Below are 18,042 nucleotides of genomic sequence, written 5' to 3'. Positions count from 1 at the left end.
TACAGATGGCTTTAACCGATTGTTTAATACATCTGTATTTCAATAAACCAGGGGTAAGTATATGATTATACTCTATACTCTATATATACTTTATACAAGTCAGCTGCACACTGCCTAGATTAGCAATATTAAGCAGGAGTTCCTCATATTAATGTCGATTTATAAATCTTTATTTACATTACACATCTTATCAGCTGCATTCCAACATTCCAACATTTGTGTAACTGTAGGTTTTTGCATCATGATCTGCAGTGATATAAGGCATGTACTGGTCCTCCAGGGCTAAGCTTAACTGGAGCAGTACAATTTTTGGAATCTATGGTACTTTATATTATACTGAGCAGCAATCTGTTTATTGCTATTATTATAATTGCTTATAATAAAAACAACTTTGGCACAGGTGTTAGAAAATCCAAATGTTGCATCTAATTTTAGAGAAAAAAAAAATTGCTTTATGGTAAAAGTTACACAATCAGCCCTGTCAATACCAGGAGTGATCAAAAGAACCATCAAAACTATTGATTTTCAAGCACTTGCCAATGAATGGTTTTCCTGATTTCTAAATGAAAAATAATGTATTAGTCTTTTAAAAAAAATAAAAAATATGACAAATAATGTTACAGTCTGATTGGGTTAAGCATAAATTAATCATGTATACTCGAAATGAAAGCAGCCAAGTTTAACACACCTTTTTATAATTAAGGACTGGTTGATCTCTTAATATAATCAACATAAAATGGTTCTGGATAAATGTATTCAAACTGCTATATATTTAAAACATTCCATGTGTCATTTAGATGTAATCTGCCAGTGTGCAGACACTTATTTGCCCCTGTTTAAAAGGAAATTGTTTACTTTCTTATACTTCTGTAACAATTCCTCCTAGAGGATGACCTGTGTGATCTTCAAAAAAAAAAAAAAAAAAAAATTAATTGTTAATTACAATGCTTGTGAAATCCCTGACTGTGAGTCTGCTCTGTGATTTAGACTTGGCTGGAGCGTCATAAAGTCAGAGCTTTGAAATCACATCCCTTGCCTTTGTTGTGCTGTGTTAGGGGCGTGTGTACAAACAAGCCCAGGACTATAAGTAGAAGGGCTGATCTCAAGCATCTCCAGGAATAAGCCAAGCAGATCGCCAGCGCTGAGGAAGACATTTGGTACTGCTGCTTCCAGGGGACTGTATCTGCATAGCCATTCTGTGCAGCGTTCTGGAGCTTCTGCTGTTCTACTCACTATGTCCAGGAAAGTGTTGAAAAGTTTGCTTTCCCTTCTGGGTCTGTGTTGTTACATATGGGATGGAGCATCTGGTTATGTCATGATGACCAATTCAAACTCCAACTCCAACTCCATCAAGAACTTGCCTGCTGCCCCAGCAGTGCCACCCATGGGCTTCTACCCAGTCAGTGCCAGCCCGGACTCCTTCTATGACATGGCCAACAAATACCAGTCTTTTGATGCTTTCCCGGTAAGTAGTTCTCACGTGGATGCTTATAGTTTCTTAAACCACATTTAGCTGATTTAAGGAGGTAGAAACTGTTTAGTGATGGACTTGGTAAGTTGATCTCTTTTAATCACTTTATGGTGCTCATTATCACTCATTAATCAGCGCTGATTGGTGTTTTTTTGACGTGGTGGTCCTGAGGCACAACACAGCATTTAATTGTACAGATTATGCGGCAGAATTCCCGTGTACTGAAAGGGTTAAGGGGCGCGTGATGTTTGTAAACACCTGGGTCAACATTCTTTAACCCCTTCCGCTCAGAAGCGAGTCTGCTTAGAAATACACTCCCGTTGATCTAATGGTTACAGATGTTTGACAGTTCATCGAGTCCATTTTCTGGCATTACTACATTACAGAGTCAGAGTTTGTTAGTAAATTGACGGAAAAACTATCAGCAGTAACCTTAATGGTCCTAAGTGAGATAGACCTATAATGTTAATATACAGATAAAATAGAACGTGCATGCAGAGAGAGGGTTAACCTTTTCTTTTTTTCTCCCCAGCTCTATAGTTGTACAGAGGATGATGACTGTGCTTTGGATGAGTTCTGTCACAGTTCCAGAAATGGGAACTCCATGGTCTGTCTGGCTTGTAGGAAGCGCAGGAAGCGCTGTATGAGGGACTCCATGTGCTGCATGGGCAATTACTGCAGTAATGGTAAGGGACAAATCACCCTAATTAGGGGGCAAGTCTGAGAAGGGGTTTACATAACATCAGCAGTCCTCCCTATACATTCTGGAAAGAGGGTGGAAGAGATCCCTGGGCAATTCCTCTCTTTTGAACCAATCCCCCCAATTAAATGAGATAATTGGACAATGTCCTATAGTTTGAAACATCAAACCCTTCTGTTTTGTGCCTTTCAATAGTTTAACCTATTCTTCCCATGACACTACATTGATGATCCAATTATTATGCAAATGTGCCAGGTAAACAAGTGAGACATTATCTGTGTGGTCACTTATATTGATGGAAGACAACACTTGTTGTCGAAAATCTAACTTTAATGCTATTAGGTTTGGACCCCCTGTTGGCATATACATCAACATTCTGTTTACATGTTACATAAGAATAACTATGTATACAAAACATAACTCTTTGCCCCAGTGCTGTTAATTTGGTCGCTGGGGTTACTCACCTGGCTAATTGAGATTGAGAAATGTCCCATTTGAAGTGCAAAGAACCAGCCCTGAACCCATGAATAAGTAACAACGCTTATGTTGTCAGGTCTTTGGTTAAAATGCTTGACTGGCAAGACTTAAACAAAACCCTCTGCAGAGATCAACTTTAAAAAGGATCATGTACCATTAGAATTGCTAATAGTCCTAGTCTCTGTAGTTTACGGCAGGCTTTTCGCCTGCTGCTGAGAATGCAAGTAGCCTATTGTTGTGGGGTCATTTGGTACACAGCTCAACACAATCAAAAGTCCTTGTCCTCTTTTATGTCTGATCTAGATGCTGATGGCTTTATGAGAACATCTTATAGTTATTTTTTTTTTATTTTTTTGGGGGGGGGTTTAATGCTGATTTCAGGTACTCCTGTAAGATTCAGCATCGCCCCACATGCCGTGACCCTTTTCACATGTACTAAAATGCTGCTTTTTGCATCTTTCCAGGAATTTGTGTGCCTCTGGAGACTGATCAGGAACGTTTTCCTCATGCTGGATACTTAGAAGAAACTGTGGTGGAAAATGATCATCCTGAGCATGGTACAATGGGCACTCAGGCCAAGTTCACCACATCACCTGCTGGCATGCAACAATTTAAAGGTAAGGTTATGTTTTAAAAATGAAGTACATATCTTGATAGATAAGAAATAGACCATTTTAAATGATCCCATTGCCTAAGTCGCAATGAGGCATTTTAGCGTGTTAGTGGAATTGCCAATAGTTATCTGCATGCTCTGTTGTGGTTACAGGCAAATGCTATTTTAGTAGGATAATGCGATGTTATGTATAGTCACTAATATACACTATTTCATCTTTCAGGTCGTGATGGTGATGTGTGCCTAAGGTCCACAGACTGTTCCCCGGGTCTCTGTTGCGCTCGCCACTTTTGGTCCAAGATCTGCAAACCTGTTCTTGAAGAAGGCCAAGTGTGTACAAAACATAGGCGGAAAGGTTCCCACGGGTTGGAAATCTTCCAGCGTTGTCATTGTGGAGCTGGCCTGTCATGCAAATTACAGAAAGGAGAGTTCACAACTGCCCCTAAAACATCTAGACTTCACACCTGTCAGAGACATTGAACGGGGGCCGATGGACTTAATATTACATTAAGACTTTGGTTGGCAGATGACCTTCTCTTTGGATGTACCTGTATACTATAGCAGTTTACATAGACTACTTTGGCTCTACTTTGTCAGCCAGGGTTAGATGACTTGTTTCTTTTTATGGAACTGACTTTTATTCACTGTTTGCAGTAAATTACTGTGTTGTAAATACATAAAGACAACTCTGGTTGTAAATATTTATGAATATAAGAGCTACACAATTTCTTTCCCATATGCTTTGACTTGGTATATGTGGATGCACCTATCGTTTTTTTTATATGGTACCTAGAATTTGTGTTTTTTAGACTGTCTGTATTTTTAATTGAAATAAATCCATTTAAAACATATTTCTCGTTACACATTCTGTGTTTTATGTTTAATAATCTATGTAGTTATTTATAGGAAATGTCAGTGTCAAACTGGCAAATGCAAATTTTAATGGTGTCTGCAATGTAATTTATAGGAATTTGCATTGTGCCTCTGTCGCCTTATATATTTTCATCAAAGACATAGTATGCCCCAGCCATGTTTGGCTGTAATATTTACTGATTTATATAGAGACATCATGTTCTGTAGCAATGTACAATGTTTAAATGGCGCAAAACAAGTAGTGTATCAAATATATATACTTTTAACAACAAAATAACATACTTAACATTTTTAAAACCAACTATACTAGGTGATCTAATATTGCGGAAACTTGACTAGTGGATGAAGGAACCTTAATCGCATATAAAATGTACACAGCGGTTAAATACAATTCTAAACAATGGTACGTGTCTGATTTCTAGTTCTAACTTGGTGAATCCATTCCTATGTATTTTTAATACCAGAATAGCTAACCATCTATTCTGAGACAAATAAAACCTTGTCAATGAAGACCTCAGGGGGTGTAAGCTACAAGCTTGGAGACAATTCAACCTGGGAAGGAGTTGTCTGAAAGCTCAGGAAGCAGATGAGTGCCACTTGCTTTTGTTAGTGGCTGTTCATCCAGGACTCTCACAAGGACTCTTTTATTTTTCCTTGTCACTTTCAGGGACCTTTTTCATCTTTAGGAAGGTGATTTCCAGTTTTACTTGTGCCCCCAATGCTCTGATGCCGCACAGCCATTGAAAGACAATAGGGAAGGGGAAACAGAAACCCTCTTGCACATTCATTAAAGAAGATACTTCCTTTTGAAAGAAAGGCAGGGTATAATTCCTGAAGGTCCAAAGTCATTTGATCTCATTCATTTAACAGAAGATGTGTAACCTACAAGCCGTAAGTGATTCTTCTTTACTTTTAAGACAGATATTTGCCTGGAGCAGGGGGTGGTTTCCATTTCACCCATGTATCCGCAACAGAAAAGTCTATATACATAATAGATATTTTCTCTTACCTGCTATAAAACACATAAATTATAGGAGATAAGTGTGAGCTGTTTTATTTCCAACATACAAGCAAGAAAGCCATTTGCAAAATTGGCATTGGAGGGCTGGAAATTGATTGCTGAACATCCTGGCTAAATGGGGAGGTGGGCTACTCGCATTTATTTAAGTGTATATTAAATAGACAATCCAATATATTTATTTTAATAATATCAATAACTGCTTCATATAGCGTATGTATTGTACCAGGAAATGAAGTGTTTTGGCTGATCCAGAATTTAGAATCCAACTGCTTGCCATTACAGCTAACATTCAGATCAATTCCAAGCAGTGATGTGTATATCAGTCCATAATATAGTAATTTTGCTTGCACATAGGGACTGTTCGTCATAATCCAGGAAAGTTATCAGGTACCTAAGTGAAATATTCCTACCCTTGTAGAGACGTGTACAGTGCCAGAGTAAGACTAATATGTCTTATATTTCCAAGCAAGGATACCTTTTCAGATGTAAGTATGAACCAAATCACCATTAGAAAGCTAAACATTGCCATTCATAGCAACACATTATCAGTGTGAGAAACTCTCAGTGATTACACACATTGTGCTTTAAAGCAGTAGCTGCTCAGGAACAATGATTAGTGACACTGATATGTGATTCTCCACCCCCTCTCTTTTCACACAAATCAAAGATTTGCTAGAACGCAAACACAAAAAGTCAGCCATCCACGATGAATTAATTGTATCTGTTACACAATATGTAATTGCCAGATGTCCTGTATTTTCATAAAAAAAAAATGAGGCTCTTGCAAAAAAACACAATGCACAAATCAAAGGAGAGTCTCATACACCTGAATGATGGCTAGATATTAGTTTATTATTATTATTATTATTATTATTATTATATCTTTTACTTATATAGCACTACGCATTTACACAGCACTTCTTAAAGTACATGCATTTAAAGGTTACATTAGGAAGAGGGCTCTGTTTGCAAGCTTTCAATCAAAAGATGTCCTTAAAGGGTTTCATCTACTTTACCGAGTTTAACACTTTTAGAACTAAATACGACATTTGAAGCACAACTCTTAGTACAGTTGAATGCCCAAAACTCCTCACAGAAACCATTATTTAATCAATTCACAATTCTTCTTGGAAGGCTTAATTGTCATGAGACAATAATACTAATAGTAAATAACAGATCTGATAAGGTTTATTTGCTTAACATTTTCGAGAGTTCACTTAATGTTTTGCCTAAGTGGAACAGCAACTTAAGTGGCACTTACAGAACTTTGCTAATACTTGAATATTTGTACAGCACATAGTGATAAAACAGTTATACCTTGATATAAAAAAATGCTACTGAATTTATATCAATGTTTGGGCAATTAGTACACATCAAAGTAATGGACGCTAATCATGGAACTTAAACAAAATCTGTATTCGGCTAATTAGCCTCTGCTCTGTAAACCCATTATGAATTTAGCAAAAGGGAAATATCTGCTCCCTTTAAAAATCTATTTGGCTTGAGGTGCTATTAACTAGACAAAAATAGCCTGATCTTCACCTATTACCTGTCTCACCTAAACAATCCCCTTAGATTAGTAGTGACTCATTTTGATGGGTCAAAGATTAGAGTACAAAGAGATCACTTCAGAAAGCAGGTATCAGCAAAAAAAAGTTCAAACATTTCCTTTCTAGACTGTTTGGGGATTGTAGCCCACCCTACTACAGTGTCGACTAAAATGACCCCTGAGCAAGGGTCACCCTGACCAATGGTCTTATCTTTAATATCAACAAGAACGCTCTTCTTAGATCTTCATTTTAGATCTAAGAACTACATTTCAACTTCTTTTAAAAACACAAAATTCAAAGTAACTTGGTACACTTGTTTCTTATGTTTCCATTATTTTAAAGTTCCTCGTAGGTTTCCTTTAAGAAATTAGGTTAAAATAACATTACAAGTCTAGGATAGTTGAAAATAAAACAATTACTAGACCTGTAAACAGTGAGTCAACATAATAGCCCCATGAAGGGTAAGTGCAGTGAGGATGGGGTGACATCCAAGTAAAATAATATCAGAAACACTTGTTTTTTTGGCCTATGAGATCATCAGTAATATGTACAGATTTTACCGGATATACCAGTGTATTGAGGTTTGTTGTTAATATTTTTTGGGTGACTGGATAACTCCGATAACCCGGTACATTTATAGAATACGTATTTAAAGATGGGAAAATCTAAAAAAAGGCTCTCATGTGGAACATTGGGACATCTACTGATTGTAAACATTTCCCCCTACTCTCCAATGAGACAAAAATCCCTTCAGATTTTGGCACCCTAGGGCTTGCTATGACGTTTGAATATCCATGCTTAGAAGATCAAGAGGCTATAGTTTCTCTATAGTTGGATCATTGGTGCAAAAAAAAATGTTGTGTAAATAAGTATAATGGTAACAGTGTAGACTGTTTTGGAATATAGTATACTAACGTATATGCCAGTTGCACTTTTTTTCTCTTTCTATATGCAGAGCTAGCTCATTAACACAAGAGAACATATGCTTTGGTAGTAGCATCAGTTCCAGGCATTATCTATCTATGCCCTTTATAGCTGTTCTAGACTTAATAGATAATACATTTCTGCCATACAATGGGCACATCCTACCTCTTCTGGGATACCAGCAGCACCTTTCCTTTGATGAGAAATCTGCTACATTAATGTGCAAGTCACAGCTCAGCTTCCTCCTTGTGTTATTTAGTCAGTAAAATTAGGCTTTGGAAGGGTGCGGACCCACCTGTTGACTGGAGGTCCGGAGCAGGAATGTGCATATTTGAGGGCACAAGATTAGGGGAGGGCAAGGGGTGAAGCTGGGCTCTGTACTTGGGAAAAAAAAAGGGGGCAATTGTTATCTATTTTGAATAGGGGACACTTGCTTTTTAAACTTAATTGTTTAATTTGAAGTTACTTTTTGTTTTGAATGTTTTGAATGTTTTGGATTGGGCAGTTGTTTTTTTAACAAAATATTTGAATCAATTTACAGTTTCAGGTGAGGACATGTGAGCTGGCAGTCAACCGAATATCAATCCCAACACTACTGGTAGTTTTACTAGACCAGTTTTGTTAGACTTAAAGTCTTCCCTTTAAATTTCTCATCAATAAATAGTTTACAAAAGTGCTTGGAAAGGGGCAATTAAAAACTTTCAGGTACTAACTACAATCTACAGTTAGGAAGAAGGGCTCCAAAATGCCCGCATCTTTCAGTTTACCTACATGGTTATTCCAACCACATGCTGATTAATTCACATGGCTGGGCATACACAATCCCTTGAGTGACACAGAAGTGTTTACTCCAAACTGAATAGAATCTCTGTCGGTAATTTCTACCTCCCTCCGCGTGGCTTTAGCGGTTGACTTGCATTCCCCTAAGGATTGACTGTAATCAAAAAATGCGCATTGCCACAAGTTATATTATTCACTAGGTTGTTTTCTTTTTACGCTCACTTACACACAAACCTTGGACCTAGCAAAATGCCAGTTATGATGAACAGCTTGTGATTTACAGAGCTTTGATATTAATAGTCATATGGTTGGGAAGTCTAGGCACAGATATTTTATTAAGCTTCTTGTTATAACCTGACTTGTGTTCCAAGTGAAACGTATCAAGTTGTGGGGTCTCTAAAGAGGCCACCCAGACACTCTAAATGTAAAATTGATTCTGACAAGCTCAAGAGCACTGGGCTGTGGCACTGATCAGACCAGGTGAAGGGCATCCAAATCTTTGGAGAGATGCATAACGTAAGCTGCAGTAAAATGGGAAAACTGTATGAGGATATAAGACACCAACAGGATCCAGTTTAGCAAAAAATGCCGGCAGATGTAAGGTACGACCAGGTACCATTCAAACACAAAATCTAGGAACATGGGCGTCTGCAGTGAGGGTGAAGTGATAGTATTTGTCCAACCTGGAATTTCCCTGACAATGCCACCCTATTCTGCTTTTGCTCCATGCCTTGCATAGGTCTAACATTCTGCTTCCTTGTTTTTTTTCCTTGGAAACATTTCTGCTTCCTTTGCCTACGAATAAGTGCATAATAAATATACCGTATTGGCCCGAATATAGGCCGCACTTTTTTCCCCCACTTTAAGTCTTTAAAGTGGGGGTGCGGCTTATATTCGGGGTCTAGCGCCCGATGCCCGGGACATGCATTTCCGGGCGCCGGGAAGGCAGCAGGGTTAGGATACAGATCCCCCGCAGTGGTGCAGGGGACCTGCATCCTATTCTCTGATACACTCAGACAGCCTCCCCTGCCAGCACTTCCCACGGGGGGAGTGCCGGCACGGGAGATTGTCTAAGCGCATCGTGCAGACGTGCCGGCAGCGGAGGTTGTTTACGCACATCGCAGCAGCCGGTGAGCGTCCGCACGATGCGTTTTACCTCTGCCCCCAAGACTTACCAGAGCAGACTCCCGGGTGTCTTGCGGGGCCGGCACATCCGCTGAGTGCCGGTACCCGAAGTTGTATACGCGTATTGCGTAGATGTCCCCTGCCGGCCCCGCAAGACACCCGGGAGTCTGCTCTGGTAAGTCGGGGGGGTGCAGAGTGACAGCATATCTCGGGGGGGAGGAGGACAGTGGCAGCATATCTCGGGGGGGAGAAGGACAGTGGCAGCATATCTCGGGGGGGGCAGTGGCAGCATATCTCGGGGGGGACAGAGTGGCAGCATATCTCGGGGGGGGCAGAGTGGCAGCATGTCTATTAAAAAAACGTTTTCTTTAAAAAAGCACCAAACTTTTAGGGTGCGGCCTATATCCGAGCCAATACGGTATTATTATTTGTGGAAGGAATAGGAATGCAAAACCTATTCTTAAAATGAGGTCCCTTCTTTTTTTTTCTCCAATGTTTGGAGAAAATGTCTTGTGGTTGTCTCTGTCTTAAATGTTATGCATCTGTTCAGAATATCCAAGGAATTCCAAGGGAAAAGGCTTTTGGGTTGAGAAACAAGTTTTTATGGAAGCTTTAGACATTGACTAACATAAAGTGGTACTCCAACCAAACTAACACCCCAATCGCTTTCTACCCTGATGGTTATACTAACTAGTGAAAGTCAATAGAGGAAATCATTTCATTAGAGCAACAGGGCTTTGTTTTCCTATGTCCTATATTTGTAGGTGGTAGAGGTTAATACAGAAAATGATTTTAAACATGCATGGGATAGATAGGCCTATGGCTACCGAATCTAAGACAAGACCAATGACTGATTAAGGTTTTTAGTCTTTAAAGCAGGAAAAAATAGTCAGGCTAGATGGGCCAAATGGTTCTTTTCTACTCTCAAATTCTGTTTCTCTCTGGTTTACAGGCTTATTTATTATTATTTTGCAGATTAGATTCAGAATTTAGACCAATTTTCCTCATATGTTGGACAGTGGAGTCAGTAAACTCTAGACTGAGGTGGGTTGGCAGATACCAATATGTGGTAATGAATACTATTCTTAACGGTAACGTGTTTCCTTTACTAACCATTAGGTAAAAACAAAATATGATTTAGTGAAAAGAAGAGTCAAGTATATATGCATTCACATAATGTCGATAGACTGATTATTATGTGAGAAAATGCGTAATACCTATTATTTGGACAAATAACATACAGACTGACAGTTTAATTTTGACCTATTCATGTGACCTATGAATAGAATTACAATTATCTATCTGTTATCGCATTAACATTCTTCATTTAACGTATTTTTTCTTTTTGTTTAACTGGTATATTACACCAAACAAAAAGCCCTTACAGACTGATTTGATAATATAAAAATATATTTTATTTACAAATGAAATATGTTTGTCTCCAATATTGCAAAGTATATTATTTGCAAAATGCTGTGGCCACATCTAAAGCTTATAATGAAAACAGAATAAGCACATTTGTTTAGCTGTAAAAATATTCTGTAAATATTAGATTAATGTGTGGGCCAATGGAGGGCCGACCCTCAAATGTACCAAACAGCAAATAGCAGGAATATGCGTAAATCATACACAAATTCCACATCTCACCATTTGTGGTCACATTGGTCACCTTATGCTATTGATGTAGTTGATAAATAAATGTGCTATGGAGATTTGGGGAATTAGTCACTCTTCTTTTTTTGACCTAATATTACCAGCTTGTTTCCCACATGGATCCTTGATCAGACCTCCACATTTTCTTTGTGTCCTTTATATCTTAAATGACTTAAACCAGCAATTTGATCTATTTTAGGCCTTCAAAAGAAAACATAAAATTAGAGATATGTCAAATACTCATGGAAATAACAATTGAGCAAAGCAAAAAAAAAACTCTGTTATTAAGAACGTTATTACATGGAGTCACTGTAAATCATGTTGGAAATAATATTCGGTTTCTAAATAGAATATGCCTACATTTATACTTAAACCTTATATATTTTTGTGTCATTTTGTATTTTAATATAGTGGACAGTTTACATAAGATGTTGTGTTGTATTTTTGGGAAGCTTTTCTCTATGTGGTTAACATCACAATTCATGCACTCTGAGGTCCTTCTAAATATACATCCTTCTAGAGTCACTGTACTGTGGTCAAAAATGAAAAGGATAATGAATGGAAATAGTAATTATCTGTTATCTCCAGCAGGCCCCCTTGGTCAAGCTCTGGAACCAAAAACCAGTTTGTGGAGCTCTGGGACCCAGTAGCCATTTTAAGGTTTTTCTCCACCTCCATCAATGGGTCCTCTGATGCCGATGTGAGGAACTATGTCTGTGGATGGTAACTCAGCTCAACTAATGTGCCAACGATGTTACTCTGGGTAAGGTTTGGCCTCAAAAACCAGTTTGTGGAGCTCTTGGACCCAGTAGCCATTTTAAGGTTTTTCTCCACCTCCATCAGTGGGTCCTCTGATGCCAATGTGAGCAACTATGTCTGTGGATGGTACCTCAGCTCAACTAATGTGCCAACGATGTTACTCTGGGTAAGGTTTAAAATGCCGCCCCCCCATTATCTACCCTTCCTCTCACTCCCTATTATCTACCCTTCCTCTCCCTCCTTATTATCTACCCTTCCTCTCCCTCCTTATTATCTACCCTACCCCCCCCCTTTTGTACTTACCTTTCAGCAGTCCTGCGGCGAGTCTCCCTGGTCGTTCTTGGTGCCGGCTTGTAATGCTGAGCGACGGAAATGACGTCATCTTCCGGCGCTCAGCATTACAAGCCGGCACCGAGACCGAGCTAGAGGGCTCACAGAGGAGAGAGAGGGATGCAGAGCGGGTACTGACAACTTGGTAAGCGAAAACCACTCGGCGCCCTCTCTCCCTTCCGCTTTAAAAAAAAACAACAAAAAAAAAAGGGCTTCAAAAGTGCCGCCTGGAGCAATTGCACCACTCTGCTCCATGGTAGGGCCGGCCCTGACCACAGTCCCCAGTTGTATTCCTAACACATCAAGTCATGTATTATGCCTAGGAACGTAGGTTGTTGTTACCAATATATGATGTGGGGGTATGTACTGTGTGTGTATTTGTTCTACTTATTAAAATATTTTGGTAATACACATGGGTAGAACTATATTTCTGCAAATGCCTGTGATGGATATTATATTAAATAACAGATTAATTACAAATTGACTATGCAGCGATGCAGGGGACCAGATTGCACAGTCTGTTTTGGAAAGGCACAGATCTTCTGCCATCTTCTGCCACATGCCACCTTATCAATGTGTTACTTAGTATAGTTTCATTGTATTACCATCTTGTCTGGCGTTGAGTAAACCTGGACTTTAGCAGTCTGCATACATTGTACTGTCTTGGGTTATAAACATACCTTCCACAGCAGTAAAGCTAAGTTTGCAAAGATTTAAAGCACAGCTTTGCACATATAACATGCACTTTGTTTAGAGAATATATATATTTTACGTTGTGATTATAGTCTTCAGAGTATATCTCTAAAATTATACCACTCACAGCCCTAGTTACAGTTACGGTTACATTAACTATTTATTAAACACAACTGTGACATACTATTTTATTTGTGGCAGGTATATATATATACTATAATAAACTAAATTTAGGCACAATCTAAACTGGTTTTCAATATAAACCATTGTATCCAGCTTTGAGACTTTTAGAGCTAGACTATATAACACAGAAAAAGAAAAGATGTTATATTACTATCAATGTTTTGTGTACCATGTTCTACAAAGTAATTTACAATAATGTCTGAGTGGTAAAGAAATTAATTACTCCGAAGGTAAATAGTGGCATTTTTTATCAGCATGCTCATTGGAAAATTTCAAATACAGTTTAACTTAAGTGGTGAGTTTAAAAAAAAAAAAATGAAGGTCCCAGAAGAAGATATTCAGATTTGGTTATAAAACGTAGCCACTAGCCATGAAGGAACTTTTCTTTAAGTTCAACGTGATGATAGACAAGACCCATTGGACCCATCTCACCTGCCATTTTTTCATAATGTAAAGATTCAAGCTTTAATCAGTCCATGATCTCATCTTAGATTCAGGATAGCCATATGCCTGTTGCCATATGTCTGATGCTTGTTTAAATTCCCTCACTGTATTAACCTCTACCACTTCTGCTTGGAGGCTGTTCCGCTTATTTACCATGCTCTCAGTAAAGTAAAGCTTCTAAACATCTGACCCTCATCAGTATCGGCTTTATTATTATTATTATTATTATTATCTTTTATTTATATGGCTCCAACAATCAACGCAGCGCTTAATACAATACATACAATACATATGACAAGACGAGAATTGACAGACTAAGACAAACCGATACATTTGGTGGAGAGAGTCCGGCTCGCAATCTTTACTTACTCTTAGTTGGTTTACAACGATTTAAACGTATTGAGTTCAAGGTCTCTCTTTTTAAATTTGTCACTAAAGAATGTAAGCACATAGCACACTATGTTTCCTTGTAGAAGCAATCATGTAAGAAATTAAGCAGGAGGCTTTGTTCTGTATAGAGATTTGGACGTAAAAGGAATACAAACCGGGAAGACAAGGAAATGTTGCCACTGTACCAATTCTTGGTAGGACATCCAATGCTTTCACGGGCTTCAAGCAAAGAAAATAATCTTGGGGGCTGGATTACTACCAACCGTTGCTGGGAAATGTTAGCATTTAAGACTAGTTTTTCCTCAAAATATTGAATAATGATATATAACTTTTAAGTCGTGCAGTATCATTCAGTATTTCTAGAAGCTCTATTTTGCACATTTTTTTAAATGTGTTTTTTTCTTTTTTGGGGGGTCTTTAAATCATGCTTTTTCATGTGGCTTAGTTTGCACTTTTTATCTTCGCATTAAAATCCTTATGTGGTAAAATAAGTGTCCATGACAGCATTTATTAACAAAATCAAAGTAAGGAATCAAAGTAATTTTGTAATGAAGAATTTATAAAAGGGGAGTACAAAATTAGACATTTACTGGCTAACACAGTATCACCTTTTCTCTTACCAAACCTCACCAGGTCTTGAATTGAAGGTCTCAAATACTGTTTACAGCACCGTCATTAATCGATGCCACAGGATAGAGTTAAAAAAAGGTCAGAGAAAGACAACACAACTGCCCTTAGGAACTGATAGCGACGATATGAATTAAAAAGTGTTCTGTGCATTTGGGCCTGTAAGTGTAAGTACAACCAGAAATGAATAAATATATTATTATTATTATTATATGACTGTTTGGAACTGTTACAGTTTCAATTGTGTTTTATTAACCAGTGCCTGTACAGATTGTGTTTTGCTAGGCAGTTAAAATCTTGTCTTTAAAGTAACTAGAAACATGAATTGTGTGATGTAGCAGGTACCTATGGGTTTTATAGATGTCTTCATATGCACTGAAAGCGCATATTGATATTCAGACTATGCGTCTCCGACGAAAATAGAGAGACGTTTACAAACATTGTATAGACCATAGACTTTGAAACAGACCCCTAACCAACCGCACAGGTTTTACAGGATCTCTTGCATGAGCTCAGGTCGAGCATTCAGAATGACCTTGAGTCATCTACCAAAGAAGACTAAGAGCTATACGAATAAAGACGAGTTGCAGCTGTATACAATCCCCTTTGATTTGTACAATGAGCAGTCATTTTATATAATACATTATTTTGTGAGAAAATAATATATTTTTATGTTACAAGACTAACCGAGAAAGCACTGGGGCCCAAAGACTGTTCATGCAGAGGTATAACACCTGGCAGAAGATAACTGAGAAAAACACCAAGTAAGAGAGATCAAATTCTATGAAACCAAGATAGAATGTGAATGACTCTGAACCCAGATTTCCTAGGATCAATCACTGCCCCCCTCTGCCCCTTCTCACTGCCCCCCCTCTGCCCCTTCTCACTGCCTCCCCCCTGCCCCTTCTTACTTCTCCTCCTCTGCCCCTTCTCACTGCCCCCCCTCTGCCCCTTCTCACTGCCCCTTCTCCCTATCCTTACTTACCTCGTTGCCGGAGTGCTGCGGTGGGAGCGGGAGGCGTCTGTCCGCATGAAACGCCGGCACTGCGACGGAGTCACAGAGAGTGAGGGGCGCCGAGCGGTCGATGAAAACTTCACGAGCCAGGACTTAAATTGAAACATCGGGGTTTTTTTGTTTGTTTTAACTTTATTTAACATCTTCCATGTTAAATAAAGTTAAAACAACTTTATTTAATATGGAGGATGTTAAATAAAGTAAAAAAAAACCCCCAAAAAACGATGCTTTAATTTAAGTCCCGGGCAGGCGCCCCTGTTGCCATGGCGCCCTGTGTGGCCGCACAGATCGCACACCCCTAAGGCTGAGCCCCATCTCCGCAAGTGGGCCAGTGTGGATTGGGGCACGGGCCGAGCCTTTTAAAAATTAGGACCAACCCTGGGGGTGAGAGGGAAATGCTCACCCACCCCCCAGGCCATCCTGCTCCTGGGTACAACATGGAGGAAAGGGAGACTTATATAGGGCCAATTACAATTAAAAGCAGTCCTGACTTTTCCATATACCATTTTTGTAAATATATCTGGAGAGTCTCCCATAACAAAAACTTCATTTTTGTAGAAGATACTTTTTACTGTTTTATTTATGTGTTCATTGTTCATTTTCTTATTAATATCTATTCAAACAGCTATTCTTAGGCGTTGCTCCCAAATCCCATCCACGTGTATTTTATAATGTAACCTCCTTTACCTTTATGCCATTTGCATCCATAATTAAAGCTTTTAAAGTAAAGTGCTAGAGGGAATGATATAGAAACATTTCAAAACGCACTTTCTTAAGAACTTTGATCTTATTTTTCAGGGATTGTGGTTACTGTTTTGTTTGGTATTTTAATACAGGTAAACCTAGCATTCATCTTGGTGTGTTAGCTACAAGGACACCTGTATTGTGAAATGCCAACGGCAAAAGTGCTTTGAAAATATTGTGCTAGGGCGCAATTTGGTTTTAATCCCGATGAAAGGAGTGTCAGCTTCGACAGTGGATATCTGCCGCCAGCTTTCCCCGCGTTAAACGGCCCTTCACTGCTGACTAACAAAACTTACCTCTTGCTACGTGTCTTTGTTAATACACTTTGGTGATCTTTCTGTTCACAATGTTGTTTTGTAATGAAACATGTACTATATGTGTAAGTAGCTCTTTTGCTGCCATAACATAGTATTTCAAAATTACATTTTAGATCAAGGCACTAAGCCACTGACACCTCGAGGGTAAGTTAAAACTAGAGAGGAAATTGCTATAATTTAGTTTGATTGTTCCTTTGCAGAAGTTCTGCAGATTTAGCTCTATGCTGTAAATACATATTTAATATGTTGTGCCATACTGTAACATTTATCAGTATTATTTTTTTTCTTCATATTTTCAAACAACCTTAAACCAGCAGCATACCAACGGTGCAAAAAAAATATAGAAGTTCTATTATTGACTAGTGGGGTTGACTCTATGTAAACTATTTCTTTGGTACCTAAAGGGATAGTTGTCCTAGGAAGATGGCACCTTTAAGCAGGGCATGATTTACTAAGCTGTGTGCAGGTGCTCCAAGGATAATGTACAAATACGTTTAAGCTTTCCCTGAAGTTGGACTTGTATAATGCATAGTTAAATCAGTAAGCTGTCTCGCTTAAATATTGTTTCTATAATGCCATCCAAGCTATTCTTGGAGCAGAGGCAACTCTTGAAGGCTCCTCCACTAACTCATTCTTTAGTGAATAAACCCTATAAGATTGCTGGCAAGCACAACATTTGGAGCTCTTTTCTCGTAGATATGTACGAATTCATATAATTGGTAAATATGGTTGAAATTGTAATTTGTACAAACCCGAATGCACAAGCAAGCTTAAGTCAAATAGAGTAATAGATACTGATATGTAGCACAAGAGCCACGTCTTTAGCCAATCCTTGGTTTTTAGCAAATAGCTTATTTACATAATTTTCCTAATGGCTCATCATAATAAACAGTTGTATTTTTTCACTCAAATTTACTCTATGGAGACTGAGTGCCACATTCGTTTAAGAACCTATTACGATAATACCGGCACAATTAGACTCTACTGGAAATGTCAGTACCAGTAAATAGCCTGCGGTAGGTCTTGTGATGAGCTGTTAAATTATATATATATATATCTAAGGATACATGTTACCGTGTGATTTTGTTTTGTTATTGGTATATCTTACAGTACCACTTAAAGGGAAGGATAATTTAAAACAATTTTTGTGAAAATTTGCCAATCAGTCGTGGTTTCTAAAACCAGAATAAAATACATCTTTTGGCAAAAGAGTTTTTTGGCTTATGCTGAAGTTTAGCAGTGACTTTTCAGACAGACGCTAACCCTCAACCGCAGATAGTATCAAGTCAATCGAGTGGTAACGTTGAATAAAGATATAGCAAGACTATTTCATATCACCAAAGACTCAACACG

At 38.5% G+C, this 18,042-nt stretch overlaps 1 protein-coding gene across 1 annotated transcript; it reads left to right on the top strand.

Moving 5' to 3' along the window:
- Positions 1-1,234: 1,234 nt before the first annotated feature.
- LOC149299018 (dickkopf-related protein 1-like) lies at positions 1,235-3,741 on the top strand. The gene is made up of 4 exons (XM_089486828.1): positions 1,235-1,465; positions 2,004-2,157; positions 3,113-3,265; positions 3,485-3,741. The coding sequence occupies exons 1-4, from the start codon at positions 1,235-1,237 to the stop codon at positions 3,739-3,741; spliced, it is 795 nt and encodes a 264-aa protein (XP_089342954.1).
- Positions 3,742-18,042: the final 14,301 nt, after the last annotated feature.

The sequence above is a fragment of the Sceloporus occidentalis genome, unplaced genomic scaffold (assembly GCF_023333645.1).
Source record: "Sceloporus occidentalis isolate IW3139 unplaced genomic scaffold, rSceOcc1.0.p SCAF_30, whole genome shotgun sequence".
Classification (NCBI taxonomy): Eukaryota; Metazoa; Chordata; class Lepidosauria; order Squamata; family Phrynosomatidae; genus Sceloporus; species Sceloporus occidentalis.
This window is presented reverse-complemented; position numbering and strand designations above follow the sequence as displayed.